Source organism: Bremia lactucae, linkage group LG3 (assembly GCF_004359215.1).
Source record: "Bremia lactucae strain SF5 linkage group LG3, whole genome shotgun sequence".
NCBI classification, from domain to species: domain Eukaryota; phylum Oomycota; class Peronosporomycetes; order Peronosporales; family Peronosporaceae; genus Bremia; species Bremia lactucae.
The window spans coordinates 4,475,672-4,489,469 of NC_090612.1; the positions used below are offsets into that span (position 1 = coordinate 4,475,672).

Genomic DNA, 13,798 nt, shown 5'->3' on the forward strand with positions numbered 1-13,798 from the left:
TTAGCGTACCGTTCGTTCCGTACCCTACTGATACACCCGACCCTTAGTTTAACAAGGTGCATCCCCAACACAGCAAGCCAAGTGCAGAATAAGCGCGGGGGCTAGCAAACACAGTGCGTAAATTAAAGTATAAGCAGCAGTAATCTCAACGAAAAATAGCGCGGCGTGAACGCAAATGTTATAGTAATAAGGAAAATCCTTGGTTTGACCAGGTGCATCCCATCGAGACAGACTTAAGCACAATATTAGTGCTTTAAAAGTGTAATCTCTGACTTGCCTCTAAAAATCAAGTTGCTGGGCAGGTCACGAAACTAGGGGTTCACAGTCCATTAAAAATTATCTTAATTTTTCCAATTTCTTCCAGCATATCACCGGTTTCTAGCGCCGTGTCCGAAAGTTTCGTGATACGTCAAGGTCCTATATTCACTGTTTCAGCTTTTCCGTGTGCAATAAAGCGGTCTCCCAGGTCTTTGACGACGATTATCATCCCACTGTTTGAGATTGATGCGCCACAGACGTTAGCGTACCGTTCGTTTCGTACCCTACTGATACAGCCGACCCTTAGTTTGACAAGGTGCATCCCCAACACAGCAAGCCAAGTGCAGAATAAGCGCGGGAGCTAGCAAACACGGTGCGAAAATTAGAGGATAAGCAGCAGTAATCTCAACGAAAAATAGCGCGGCGTGAACGCAAATGTTATAGTAATAAGGAAAATCCTTGGTTTGACCAGGTGCATCCCATCGAGACAGACTTAAGCACAATATTAGTGCTTTAAAAGTGTAATCTCTGACTTGCCCCTAAAAATCAAGTTGCTGGGCAGGTCACGAAACTAGGGGTTTACAGTCCATTAAAAATTATCTTAATTTTTCCAATTTCTTCCAGCATATCACCGGTTTCTAGCGCCGTGTCCGAAAGTTTCGTGATACGTCAAGGTCCTATATTCACTGTTTCAGCTTTTTTGTGTGCAATAGAGCGGTCTCCCAGGTCTTTGACGACGATTATCAACCCACTGTTTGAGATTGATGCGCCACAGACGTTAGCGTACCGTTCGTTCCGTACCCTACTGATACATACAAAATATTTCCACAAAAAAAAATAAATTAAATAATAATTTTAAATATAAATAAAAGTGTTCTTAAACCCGACCTTTAGTTTAACAAGGTGCATCCCCAACACAGCAAGCCAAGTGCGGAATAAGCGCGGGGGCTAGCAAACACGGTGCGCAAATTAAAGGATAAGCAGCAGTAATCTCAACGAAAAATAGCGCGGCGTGAACGCAAATGTTATAGTTATAAGGAAAAGCCTTGGTTTGACCAGGTGTAACCCATCGAGACAGACTTAAGCACAATATTAGTGCTTTAAAAGTGTAATCTCTGACTTGCCCCTAAAAATCAAGTTGCTGGGCAGGTCACGAAACTAGGGGTTTACAGTCCATTAAAAATTATCTTAATTTTTCCAATTTCTTCCAGCATATCACCGGTTTCTAGCGCCGTGTCCGAAAGTTTCGTGATACGTCAAGGTCCTATATTCACTGTTTCAGCTTTTCCGTGTACAATAGTGCGGACTCCCAGGTCCTTGACGACGATTATCATCCCACTGTTTGAGATTGATGCGCCACAGACATTAGCGTACCGTTCGTTCCGTACCCTACTGATACACCCGACCCTTAGTTTAACAAGGTGCATCCCCAACACAGCAAGCCAAGTGCAGAATAAGCGCGGGGGCTAGCAAACACGGTGCGAAAATTAAAGGATAAGCAGCAGTAATCTCAACGAAAAATAGCGCGGCGTGAACGCAAATGTTATAGTAATAAGGAAAATCTTTGGTTTGACCAGGTGCATCCGACTTAAGAAATAAGCCACCATTGATATTTGCAAGCAGCGCCGTTCAAGAGGAGCTATTGCTGGAGGCTGAAAGACACCAGCATCATTGAAGGTCGGTCGACAGATAGACTGTGGCTCGAGCTAATTGGACGATGAACTAGACTTCTTCTCCTCCCACCGGTTCGTGGCACCTGCAAGCAAGGCTTCCAAGTGCTAGTTGATCCATGTTAGTGAAGGAGCTGACCCAAGGTGGGTGCCAGCCATTCCCCACTGTCTTGCTGCATCCCCAGACTCGGACTCTATTTCCATTGAGGTGACTTTCGCAGTTAATATGAGCCGGCGTCACTTGAATTGTGTGTATTCTTTGCCTACCTCGATAAGCCCATGAACACCATACCGCAAAATATTATTTTGTTATTGAGTTAGCCAAGTAGTCGCGTGCTTCTTTGTGTCTTGACCGCTATTGCCACGTCTAGTGCCATGTCCACCAGGCCGATGCCTCCCGCACGCTTTGGCGTCAGGAGCAGATCTGGGTTGACTTTGTAACGGCTGCTTTCTGTCGTCGTCGCATGTGCCCACAAGAACTGCTTGTATAAATTGAGCAGCTCATTTTCGCCGTTTGTGGTCGTTCAAATACTATTGGTGTGATTAATACCGAAGGAAGCACCATGGAGTTGAAGATTAACACTCGATCTGATCCGCTTGTTGCGACCCGTGTCGCTGTAATGAGACACCAATGAATCATTTTGAACTCGCATCGCTAAAGTGGTGTGTTCTAATTTCTCGGTGCCGACCTTGCAACCTTCGTATTTGGTCGTTGATCCGGCCGGGACGACAGCAGGGCCCTTGAACTGCGCGATCGTTACTGCTTAGTTAGAAGTTAGCCGACTCCCCGCCCGTCGAGCCCGAAGGCCTGACAGATCTCTACCATTGCAGTCTCGACGACTTTTTAAAAGTGTTTCCCATATGCTTATCATTCATCTGCTATTGCAACTAAGTCAATTCTTGATTTGATGTTTTTGTAATGCACACAGTGTAACGGGCCACCTTTCGCTATGACTAGTAACCGTGAACGTGAGGCGCCTCGCTTATTTCGCGTACACTGACGTGCAAAGGAAGGTTATAAGTAACGTATAAGTCTTAGAAACTCTTGGTCGATACTAAGGCTTCAGTATAGAGATTGTGTCATTAATTAAGTTTCTACGTTACGATCTTCTATCTACTGACTTCAATATATTAATATTAAACTGTATATAATTGCCCTTTACACCGCTTAATTGTGTATTATAACGATTGGTGGGTTAATTTAAACTTAAATAAACCAACTTAGATTTATTGTCTTGTTCCTTCAATATTTCCAAGTTTGGTAATATTCGAACTATTAAGTCAAAATTAAAAAGGAATTATAACAAAGCGATAATAGTTATGAGAAAAATATTTATGTAGCGGTACCCCCTGTTACACACATGCATTACAACATCGTTTTTAAGGTTTTACTTTTAACCCCGTTATCCGCATCAAAACCCGCGTTATATTTGAGTTTATTATGTTCGTTGGTTGGGGGACGTCGCGTCGCGCCATGCCCGCATTTGTCATTTGGAAATTGGTGTGCTCAACGCCGCCACAATCACTCTGTCATGGTGAAACGGAAGAAACATGACAAAGATAAATACTACAATCTGGCAAAGCAGCAAGGTTACCGTGCGCGGTCGGCCTTTAAGCTCATCCAATTGAACAAAAAGTATGACTTTCTATCAACGGCCAAGGTCTGCATCGATCTATGTGCCGCCCCAGGTGGCTGGTGCCAAGTCGCAGCGAAGTACATGCCTGCTTCCAGCATTATTCTTGGTATCGACCTGCTGCCCATTCGTCCCATTCGTGGCGTTAAGACGTTTCAATGCGACATTACATCCGCTAGGTGTCGGCAAATTATTAAGCAAGAGATGCAAAGTTGGCAGGCTGACGTTGTGCTGTGTGATGGTGCTCCTAACGTTGGAGCCGAATACTCCAAGGATGCCTATGTACAAAACGAGTTGGCATTGATTGCGTTGAAGCTTGCGGTCGATGTCATGGGACGTGGTGGGACGTTTGTGTCCAAGGTCTTTCGCTCTCAAGATTACAACGCGCTTCTTTGGGTGTTCAAGCAACTATTCAAAAAAGTTAGCGCAACCAAGCCGCTGTCTTCACGAAACGAATCTGCCGAGATCTTTGTCGTGTGTGAGCAATTTTTGGCTCCTCATTCGATCGACCCGAAACTATTCGATCCCAGGTACGTCTTTGATCAAGTAGATACTCAAGAGAAATCAATCACTATCTTTCACCCTAAATTTGGTGACCGCAAGCGCCATCGCGAAGGTATGTCAAGTGTATTGTATTATGTATATCGGCTGCATTCTATAGAGTCTCTAGTGGCCGTTTTCCATGGGCTTCTAGCGCTACTTGTAGCCCATAGCAATATCAAGCGCTTTCAATGCCTGCATTTGATCCTGATCCCTCTTTTTGGAGGTGTAAGATCGCTTTGCTTGTAGCTTGAAACGATGACCTATGACATTTAGTACTACGTTTTTTATTAACAATGCTAACAGAGATGTATTTGTATAGGTTACGACGAAGGTCTAGGAGTTACGCTTACAAATGAATGCAGTGTATCGCAATTTATTGATGCGCACGATCCCATTCGACTTTTGACGGACACCACAAGTGTCAAATTTCTTCCTGAAGATGATGTTTATCGTGATCATGCGAACACATCAGACGAAATTGTAACCTGCTTAAGTGATTTAAAGGTAATTTGGCCCTTGTGATACAAAATCGGGCTGCATTAGTATCGGGATAGTAATGGAAATGACGATTCCAAAGCTGAATATTGACTGAGCTCCTCTGTTGTTCCGGCGCCTGATTAATTTCGGGAAAACCCACCGGAAGCCAGTGTGTGCGCTGCTGTCACCTGCCCTCGTGCAGTCTGATCCATCCATCTATTCCAGTGCATACTCGTGCCTAATGATTTTTTATCGTAAAATCTGACGCATGTGTACTTCATGTTCTTAGGTGCTTGGCAAAGGTGACTTCAAGAGCTTGTTAAAGTGGCGTAGCCGTATGGTTAAGTACAAAGAAGAGCTTCTAAAGGCTGAAAAGGTCGAGGAAGTAAACGATGAGGAGAAACCTGTCCTCAAAGAGCCTGAGCGTGAAATGACTGAAACTGAGAAAGATGCTCTTGTTCGTGAGGAGCTGTCCCAACTGCGTGCTAATTTGCAAGCGAAGAAGAAACGTCAACACAAGAAGGTGCGTTGTTATATTCAACTCTGTATTCTGCATGTTTGGCGCATCCCAGTAGTCCTTGTCAAATTTTTATCGATTGACATGTTGCGGATTAACCCTCCCGACTCCCGTTAAGCGCATATATCGTTCCACGACTCCCTATCCTATCCTTGCTCACAGTGCAAGTGATGGTCGATTTGAGTCGTACATCCTTTTAGAGTCTTGTATATTCCTGGCGGGAATCCAAAGCCCCTCCCAATTCTATTTGGTTGGATTGGTCCTTGAACAGACCGGCTATTGAAGCCGCCAAAATGAATTTGCAGCCTTCAGCTGTTGGGGCATTCCGTACCGTAATGCCTCTAACCGTTCTTGTGCTCAGACATTATTATTTCATTTCTTGTTTGTATAGATGAAATGCTTGATGAGCAGAAATCTAACTGTGTATTATCGTGTCTTGTAGGAACGTGAAAATAAGCAGAAACTGCGCATTCGCGCTGCTCTTGGTATGAATGCCGAAGGCATTGATGTTACTGAGGCTGATTCCGCCTTTAGTTTGAAAGAATTGAAGCTGTCGAAAAGCAAAGTCGACGAGTTAGAGAACGCAGGGGCGGAATCGTCCTCTGAAGAAGAATTGGAGTTCGAGACGTCTGATGAAGACTTAAGTGCGGAAGACAGTGACGATGAGTATGACGAGCTGTTGGAAGCGTCAATGGAGAAGGCGTACGAGGAATTTCTAACGCGGCGCGGCGACGATGTGAAGACTCGCAAGGCTGTTAAGAGAACTAAAGTCGCTAAACGTGCTTTGGCTGGTGAGGCGCTAGTTCAAGACAGCGAGATGTTTGATGGCGACATGAAGCACTACCAAAAGATGATCAATCCTGACGACGTAAGTTGTATTTACATATTTTATTTCCAATCGCTGTGCGCGATCCCCCATCCGTGTTATCTGTTCCGGGTTCGATCAGTACCTTTGCTCAGTTGTCAAACATGGGGGAAAGCATCATGGATCGCCATTATGTCTGATTGGTTCACTAAATTCTTCGGTATTTCACGGAGTTGCAATCCTTTGTGCATCCTACATCTCGCATATGCAAATCATTGTATTTTGTTTAAATTGCTGGATTAACTTTATTGCTGAATTTTACAGAGCTCTGATGATAGCGATTCGGGCGAAGATGACCTGAATGTTTCTTTAAAAGTCCCTGAGAAGTCAAGTGCTGCAGTGGCTCGTTGGTTTTCAGACAACAAACTTTTTGATAGCATTTCAGAGAATGAGAAGCTAGCTCTCCCACAGATGCCCAAAACAGATAAAGAAATACGTCATGCAAAGCGCAAGGCAGCAATGGACCGAAAGGAACGAAGGACCAAAAAGAAACTAAAGAAAGAAGATAAGGAGTATGAGCTCGAATTTGGTACCGAGTTTGACGTCGCAGCGCCTGTTGACTCTGACGAAGAGGCAGTCATTAACGCAGAGGCTCTGATGGATAGCAATGATGAACTCACGGCGGAAAAGAAGGCTTTAATTCGGTCTGGCATGGGTGCTGCGTTGGATTCCACCAACTCAGCCGAAAAAATTGAGGTAGTTGCTGCTGGTGAAGAACCAGATGAGAACGCGTTGCCTATTTACGATGAACGAAAATACGATTCCGACCACGAAGAGTACGATGCTGAAGATCGTGCTAAGACCCTTGCGCTTGCTAGCATGATGATTCACAAGTCGAAGGCCAAGGACCTTATCGATGCGAGCTATAATCGATATGCCTGGAATGACTCGGAGGCTCTACCTGATTGGTTCGTTGACGATGAGGAGAAGCACAATCGTCCTCAGATTCCAATCCCGAAGCATGTCATGGCGCAGATGAAGGAGCGATTTATGGAGATGGCTACGAAGCCTGTGAAGAAGGTAGCTGAGGCCCGAGGTCGCAAGAATCGCTTAAAAATGAAAAAGTTGAAGGCAGCGAAGAAACAGGCCACAGACATAGCAAACTTGCCGGACATGTCGACACGCGAAAAACTCAAAGCTATCGATCGCGCTATGAAAGGGGCTCGTCTTAAGAAGGAAAGCAAAGTGTACGTCGTCTCGACACGTGGCGGAGCTAAAACTGCGGGTGGCAAGAAAGCCGGCAAGGGTAAAGTGAAAATTGTCGACCCGCGCATGAAGAGTGATAAGCGTAACGCTGAATTGCGCGCGAAGCGTGGAAAGAAGCGTAAGAGATGATGCATTTGTCTTTAAATTGTTTATTAATTTATTAGCATTATAAATGCCACTTCTCATGTTGTGTTTTACAATGCACGGTGTCCAAGCCACTTCCAAGTTTCATGTTCAAGAGGCTTGATCTTTCGGGACGATAACCCACCAAAACGCTCGCTGACATTGCGATGCAAGAAGAAGAGCTCCTCCACCTCGTTTTCGGCATGGGAATTAGGAATTTGCATGGACGGTTCCCCTAGCTGGTCTTGATGAATAGTGTGGCGTGTCTTATTGTAGTGCTGGAACACAATTGGACTGATTTTATTAAAGCTGCACACTGGACATGGCGTCTCACTTGCACGTAGCTTAAACTCGCGAGTGAACGCCTGCTTGGTTGCAAAGAGGGCCATGGGCAACGCGTTCATACGTTTTTCAAACTCTGGCACTACTTCCTCTTCAAACACGCGCTTTGGAAACAAGTGACCACAAGTAAACGCCTTGACGTGAGTTTCCAATGGGTCCGTCTTGCCAAGAGCTTGTGCGGAATGGGGTGTGATCGAAACCACACGATGCGACAGATCGTTCTCCACAACATTCGTTTTGACGATCTCAACCAGCTTCCGAGTTGGCGGTTCGTTACTCAGATAGCCTGCCATGTTATCGTCCTGATTTTTCTCGAGGAACGAAACGCAGACGCGAAATAGAAATTGTCCGGAGAATGGAAGTTGCTGGCACTTATTCACCCATTCCTTATCGCGGTCATCGAAGTTAGGACTGACTCCATTAGCTGCCGAAGATGCATCTGGTCCGAGAGATAAAATTGAGTGCACGACTTTCGAGAAAAAGATCTGGGCTAGCAGCGACGACACGTGCTGGAATACAGTCGCTTCTAAGAGGTAGTCTTCCAGCACAGTCCGCTCAAGGTTAAAGTCAAACCACTTGACCAAGATACGGGCAAGAATCGCAGCACATATCTGCTCAGAAACGACTTCAGAGCTGTGATTTTGCACAACTAACGAGTTGAGGAGTCCTAATAATTCCTCGCGCATCTGTTCTTGGAATTTGGATTTGTCTGGCATACTGCTGCTACTTGAGTCGTTTGGTTGCTGAGTATCGGATGATGCTGATGATGCCACACATGGAGAAGGACACGAGTTGTGCGAATGCAAGCGACAATCGAGCGCCTCGACTAATTCTCCGTGAGCTTCGTATATACAGGCTGCTGCAGTCCAATTCTCATAATCTACACAGCGAGACACCATGATGGGTGGACGATATTGTGCCGCCAAGTCCTTCAGAAGCGACTCCAGCCTTGCTTGCGAATAGTCCTTGCCATTTTCTGCTACTTTTAGTCTCCCGTTTTCTCCAGAACAATGTACTTGATGATTGAGGTGCAGTAAGAGAGTGAGAAACAGCTCCACCTGTTCTTCTGGCGCCACCTGCATAAACTCGGACGTGGCTATGTCAGTGGTGAATCTCCTTTTCGCTGACATTGAGTAAGCTGCTGTAGCAGATTGTGATAGGTCGGTAGTTTCTGGCTGCGTAGGATCGATTTTCCTTGCGAGCTCACAACATAAATCTTGAGAGATTGCTGCCAAATTGCGTACGAGCCAATCGCGATGCTGAAGGATTGCAGGTGGGTATGCCAGCAGAATTTTCACTTGAATTTGAATCGGAAATGACCGCAAGATTAAACGACTGTGTGGCGATGCGAGCGCAGACGCATGACCCGACTCAACGAGATACATCACCAAATCCTCTGAAATTACTGAGGCAAGCCCTTTATTAATAATCTTGTCGAGAGTCTCTGGAACCTCGTTTCTTAAAGTTGCAACAAGAATGGCTTTCTCCAATTGATGCCGGGAAAGACAGAGATCCACGACTTCGGCCGTGACAAAGTCACGATTAGTTTTGAAGAATTCGACAAGCCATGCCTCTCGTTTTTCATCTGGTTTATGGTGTAAAGGCTCTACCTCTGTATGCGGGAATGGCTCATTGGACGTGGTATACAAAAGCTGCTGCTGGAGTATCAAATTAACAAGCATTAAAGCCACACGTCTTCGCTCCAGTTTATCGTGATTGGAATCTCGCACAGGTTTTGCAAGCACGTGTTGGGCGTAATTAATCGCGCTCTGTATACCGCCCATTTCAGTTAGCTGCTCGACTGCTTTTGATGGAACAACCCGAGAAACTTCGAAAAGCTCACGTACCCATTGAAAAAGCAAGTCATCGGCACTTGTAGTGCCGTCAATCACACTGGCGTACACAGTGTTGGCAACCACTTGGCACAATGACGCCATGTCAATGCCAAGTGCGTAGCCAATCGATAAAGCATCACGGAGCACGATTTCGCGACTACACAGTGCTTTAAACAAAGCCAAGCGAGACCATTGGGGTCGACATTCATACACATGGTGCTTCGTCTGAAGAATGTAAATGATCTCTGCTTCGTCGGACTGGTTGCTAGACACACTAGTGCTTGCAGCTCCCAGACTTGGATTCATACGACTTTGCGCTGTGCTCTGCACCACGCGCTCAATTCGTTCGTTGTCATGTAACGACAAATAGTGCACCAAATGCGCTCGGACGACGTCTTCGTCCATTCCTTGGTTCGATGGAAGTGACACCCATGTGGAAATCGTCTCGTTCGATTTGGACTTGCGTCCTTGAAGCAGCATTAAGTCTGTCGAGCAATATGTTAAACTCACGTCTACAACCTCGTCGTGGTGCTCTCGAGAATCCGCTGTCTTCTGCTCGCAACTACATGCACTACTTTCACTCTTACAGTGCTCTTCCGCATGAGCCATAGACGCCGGTAAAAGGTTTGGAACTTCGTACTCGCCCTTAAGTTTCCAGTGAAAGTTGGAGTAAAGATAAACCTTCTTCTTCTCGCAATCATACAATGCCAATGATGACTCTGAATTCAAAACCCCGTTAATTGGATACAGGCACACGTGCGGCGCATTCTTTTTAATGCGTTGCGGACGAAAGTCTAGATCTTCTAAAAAGTGCTGTGGAAACGTCTTGACTACGTATGTGGGCGCTTTCGTCATGCTTACTAGACTCGGCAACTCTCCGTCCGTAGTTAACGCAGTAAAGTTTGTCTCGCTCGATGACGAAGACGCCCCAGTTGTTGTAACGACCTTAAGCACGGAGACCACGTCGTTTTTGCCTTGGTTCCTGCTTTTCTTAACTGACTCGACCTTTTTTTCCAGCACAACTCGATAATATTTTATTCCCGACTCGCGTATTTCCTTTCCATTCTCATCCCATTCTTCACTCTTTGTTTTCACCAACATCGACGTCCTTCGTTCCTTTTTAAAGGTTTCTTGCAATAAATCAATACTTAAAATACTCCCTGCATTCAATAGCTCACATCGGCATTCTTCTGCGTTTTCCTCGACATTAACAATTGAAATTAAGCTTTCAGTTCCACCCACGAGACAATAATTCTTGCCATTGAGCGATCTCCACCACCGGACACACGTAATGCGTCCGATTCCTGGTGCGAATTCCAGTGTACTCATTTGCTCATTATCTCCTGCAACTTGCGAATGATAGCGTGCGCCATTAATGCCGCCGTATTCATTAGTAGCACGTAGATACGACGCCATCTGTGTCGTCATGGCTGCCTGATTCACGCTCATGAGTTCCCGGTGGTGCGACGTTGGCTGGTACGCCGCATCGAGCATTGCCCGCCGCTGCATGGACACAATCTTTAGTACAGGCACGAGATGAAGTCGGTTCTTGCGCTGTGATAAGGCAGCGAGCCAGTCTCCTTCGGGACTGAATTCTAACGCGAAGAGTCGCTCCGCCTTGCCTGCTTTCTGTTGCTTGGGCGTCGAGCACACGGGAATTCGCCAGAATCGAGTACGCTGATCTTCTTCAATCGTTCTTACTAGTAAGAAGGTGGTCTTGGCGTCAGCAGGACTTGCGGAAGGTGTCGACGAGCTCTCGCTCTTTGAATGGAAGACAGGTTTGGCAATATTTTCGCAGATTGCAAGCGCTAGCAGCTGCTTCTTCTCCAGTGTGTGCACGGCCATAGAAGCGATATGAAGTGCTGCAATGGATCCATTCGATGTAGGAGTGGAAGTCGAGAAGCCAAAGATTCGGCGGATTTGAAACAGATTGCTGCCGTCATGCGCCATGCTTGAGAGGCTTGTCAAAAAAGTGAAGCTATGAAGTAACGTAGGACAAATTAATGATTAATGCCAGTTGATCATTTTGCACAATCTGTCGTGTCGCAAGTATAAAATCATGAAAGGTCGCAATCTGATCTTTAAGCGATGGAGTAGGCCGATTCATAGCCAATCCTTTTTCATTTATCTATGAAAAAAGCCTCTGCGTTGCTTCCAACGCCATTCGAATTCGCGAGGATACCTATTCGACTGTCAAATCAGTGCATAATCAAACGACGTGTAGAATTTAAGCGAAGGCGTCCTAAAACGATTGAAACCGAAGGCTTGCGTTGCCTAGGGGAAAGCGGAGCCATTTTTCTAATTGATGCAGCTTCCGCGCTACTTTCTTTTTTCATGCGATGTTATGCATACGTATTGCCTCCCTTGATGATGGTTAGGATTTATTTGCACGAAGAAATAATGCAGATGCCATCGCCCAAGGAATTGCCATTTACTATCCGAACGGGTTGCAGTTTCTTCTGCCACGGCACTGTCGGCATCGCTTTTGTTAAGCCTCTCTGGATTTACAACCATCCACTGCTGTCGAGAAAATATGTAAAATGCTGTCCGGATTTTTAGGCTTTAGGAAGCTGCATCGCGTAGCTTTCTCGGTTAAAAATGAACGGCACCGGTAGTGTCCTTCATTTGTACTTAAACGATTTTTCTTCAAGTATTAGTTTCGTTGGTAGGGCACGTTTGCAATCCTTAACGGAACACGCTCCATTGTAAAATAAGGAGATCATGTCAAGAATACATGTGACGAGAAAAATGTGCGTGAATGCAATCTTCAGCTACTTACGAGGGGTATCAGAACAAGCTTTAGGAAGCAAAACAGAAAAGGCCGAGACCTTCATAAGATCGAGTCGAGCGCTGGTGAGCAAGCAGATTACAAAGCTGGCGTAATTTACTAGCGTGTGTATTCGCAGCATCGGGCTTAGATGTTCTACGATTTAAAAGACCTTCAAGAGCAGCCTTGTTGCCGCTCGATATTACTACAAAACACGTGAAGACTCTTAAGCTCTGTACCACACGGCACGCCAAATTAAAAGAAGCCAGAAACTGTGATGGATAACACTCATTACGCTAATACTGCTGCATCTCCAATTGACACGTACAACAAAATATGCCAAATAATACGTAGTGCATAACTGTGTACATGATAGACCTAGACTGATTTTCTCTCTATACATTACGGTGTTTTTAAGAAACGATTACATCCTCTAAGCAGCTGCCTCTTCCGTCTTGTCGTTATTAAAGTCCTTGGCAAACGTCTCTGCTACAATAAGTGGAAAGACTAGCGTAGCATCAGCGTAAAGCTTCACGGGTTTTGAGCCCAAACGTAGCTTGCCCCATGAAACAGCCTCGTCCGGACGAGCACCGGCATCACTTCCATCAAATTCTTGACCAGTATTTACAAACACGGCATAATCAGCGCCATTGCGCATGAGATTGGCATTGAGAATATGATGTTTCACCATGCCTCCTCCAAGAATAAGGACCCCTGTCTTACCAGGAGCACGAATTGCATGGTCATTCATACGACGAATATCGCTAGCAATATCCACGACCAAGCCTTCATTACGGTACGAATGAAAGTAAATCATATCCCCAATGGATCCATCGGTAAGTGATGGGCAAAAGACGGGAATATTGTTCTTGTAGCACCAATAGTAGACCGAGTCCTCGTTATTAATTTCTTTGCCAAGTCGATGAATCATTGTGGATGGAGACCAGATCGTTCCTTGCGTCTTTTGCTCCTCCAACATCTTGTCAAGAATCGGATCCATCCAGTCTTCGAATTTACAATAATTGTCATTCGGGACTAGCAAGTTGCCAATGCGATTGATTCCACGACGACGCAACGTCTCTCCGTTTAGATTAAAGTCCCCAATGTACGTCGCACCCAGACACTTGATTAAATCCTCTTCAATACCACCGGCAGATGACACAATGACATCAATCATCTTGTGCTGGGCGAGAAAGCGCAAGGGCTCGCGTAAGCCGCTTGAAATGAGATTGGAGGTATAACCCAAAAAGATTTTGGTTTTAATGGTCTTACGGAATTCCATATTCATTCGCTTTTCGTCGTATTCATCGACAGAAATAGGATCATCACTTAGACGCCACCGGCGCATGCGCTTTATCTCCTCAATAGCCTCGCCGAGGTTTGTTCCCTGGTAACCCATTGTCAAATATGACTGCAGGAGCTTCTCATAATTGACTCCTTCATTAAAGTCATAGCCACGCACTTGGGCACTTTTGCCTTCAAGATTCTCTGAGCGCACGAGTACAGCATTCTGTGCCACTTTTGGTACTTTTGAATCATTGGCGTCAAGAGATGCGCTCAT

General features: G+C 45.5%; 3 protein-coding genes across 3 annotated transcripts; 1 reads left to right on the forward strand and 2 right to left on the reverse strand.

Annotated features, from left to right (window-relative positions):
- Positions 1–3,445: 3,445 nt before the first annotated feature.
- On the forward strand, positions 3,446–7,811 carry CCR75_006432 (uncharacterized protein). The gene is made up of 7 exons (XM_067964502.1): positions 3,446–4,178; positions 4,224–4,328; positions 4,425–4,609; positions 4,872–5,105; positions 5,300–5,431; positions 5,542–5,967; positions 6,229–7,811. Exons 1-7 carry the CDS (start codon positions 3,461–3,463, stop codon positions 7,297–7,299), a joined length of 2,871 nt encoding a protein of 956 aa, XP_067817402.1. The 5' UTR covers positions 3,446–3,460; the 3' UTR covers positions 7,300–7,811.
- On the reverse strand, positions 7,365–11,420 carry CCR75_006433 (uncharacterized protein; the record flags this gene model as incomplete). Its single annotated transcript, XM_067964503.1, has 1 exon — positions 7,365–11,420. One exon carries the CDS (start codon positions 11,418–11,420, stop codon positions 7,365–7,367), a length of 4,056 nt encoding a protein of 1,351 aa, XP_067817403.1.
- Positions 11,421–12,492: 1,072 nt separating this feature from the next.
- Positions 12,493–13,798, reverse strand: CCR75_006434 (uncharacterized protein; the record flags this gene model as incomplete). Its single annotated transcript, XM_067964504.1, has 1 exon — positions 12,493–13,798. The coding sequence occupies one exon, from the start codon at positions 13,796–13,798 to the stop codon at positions 12,671–12,673; it is 1,128 nt and encodes a 375-aa protein (XP_067817398.1). The 3' UTR covers positions 12,493–12,670.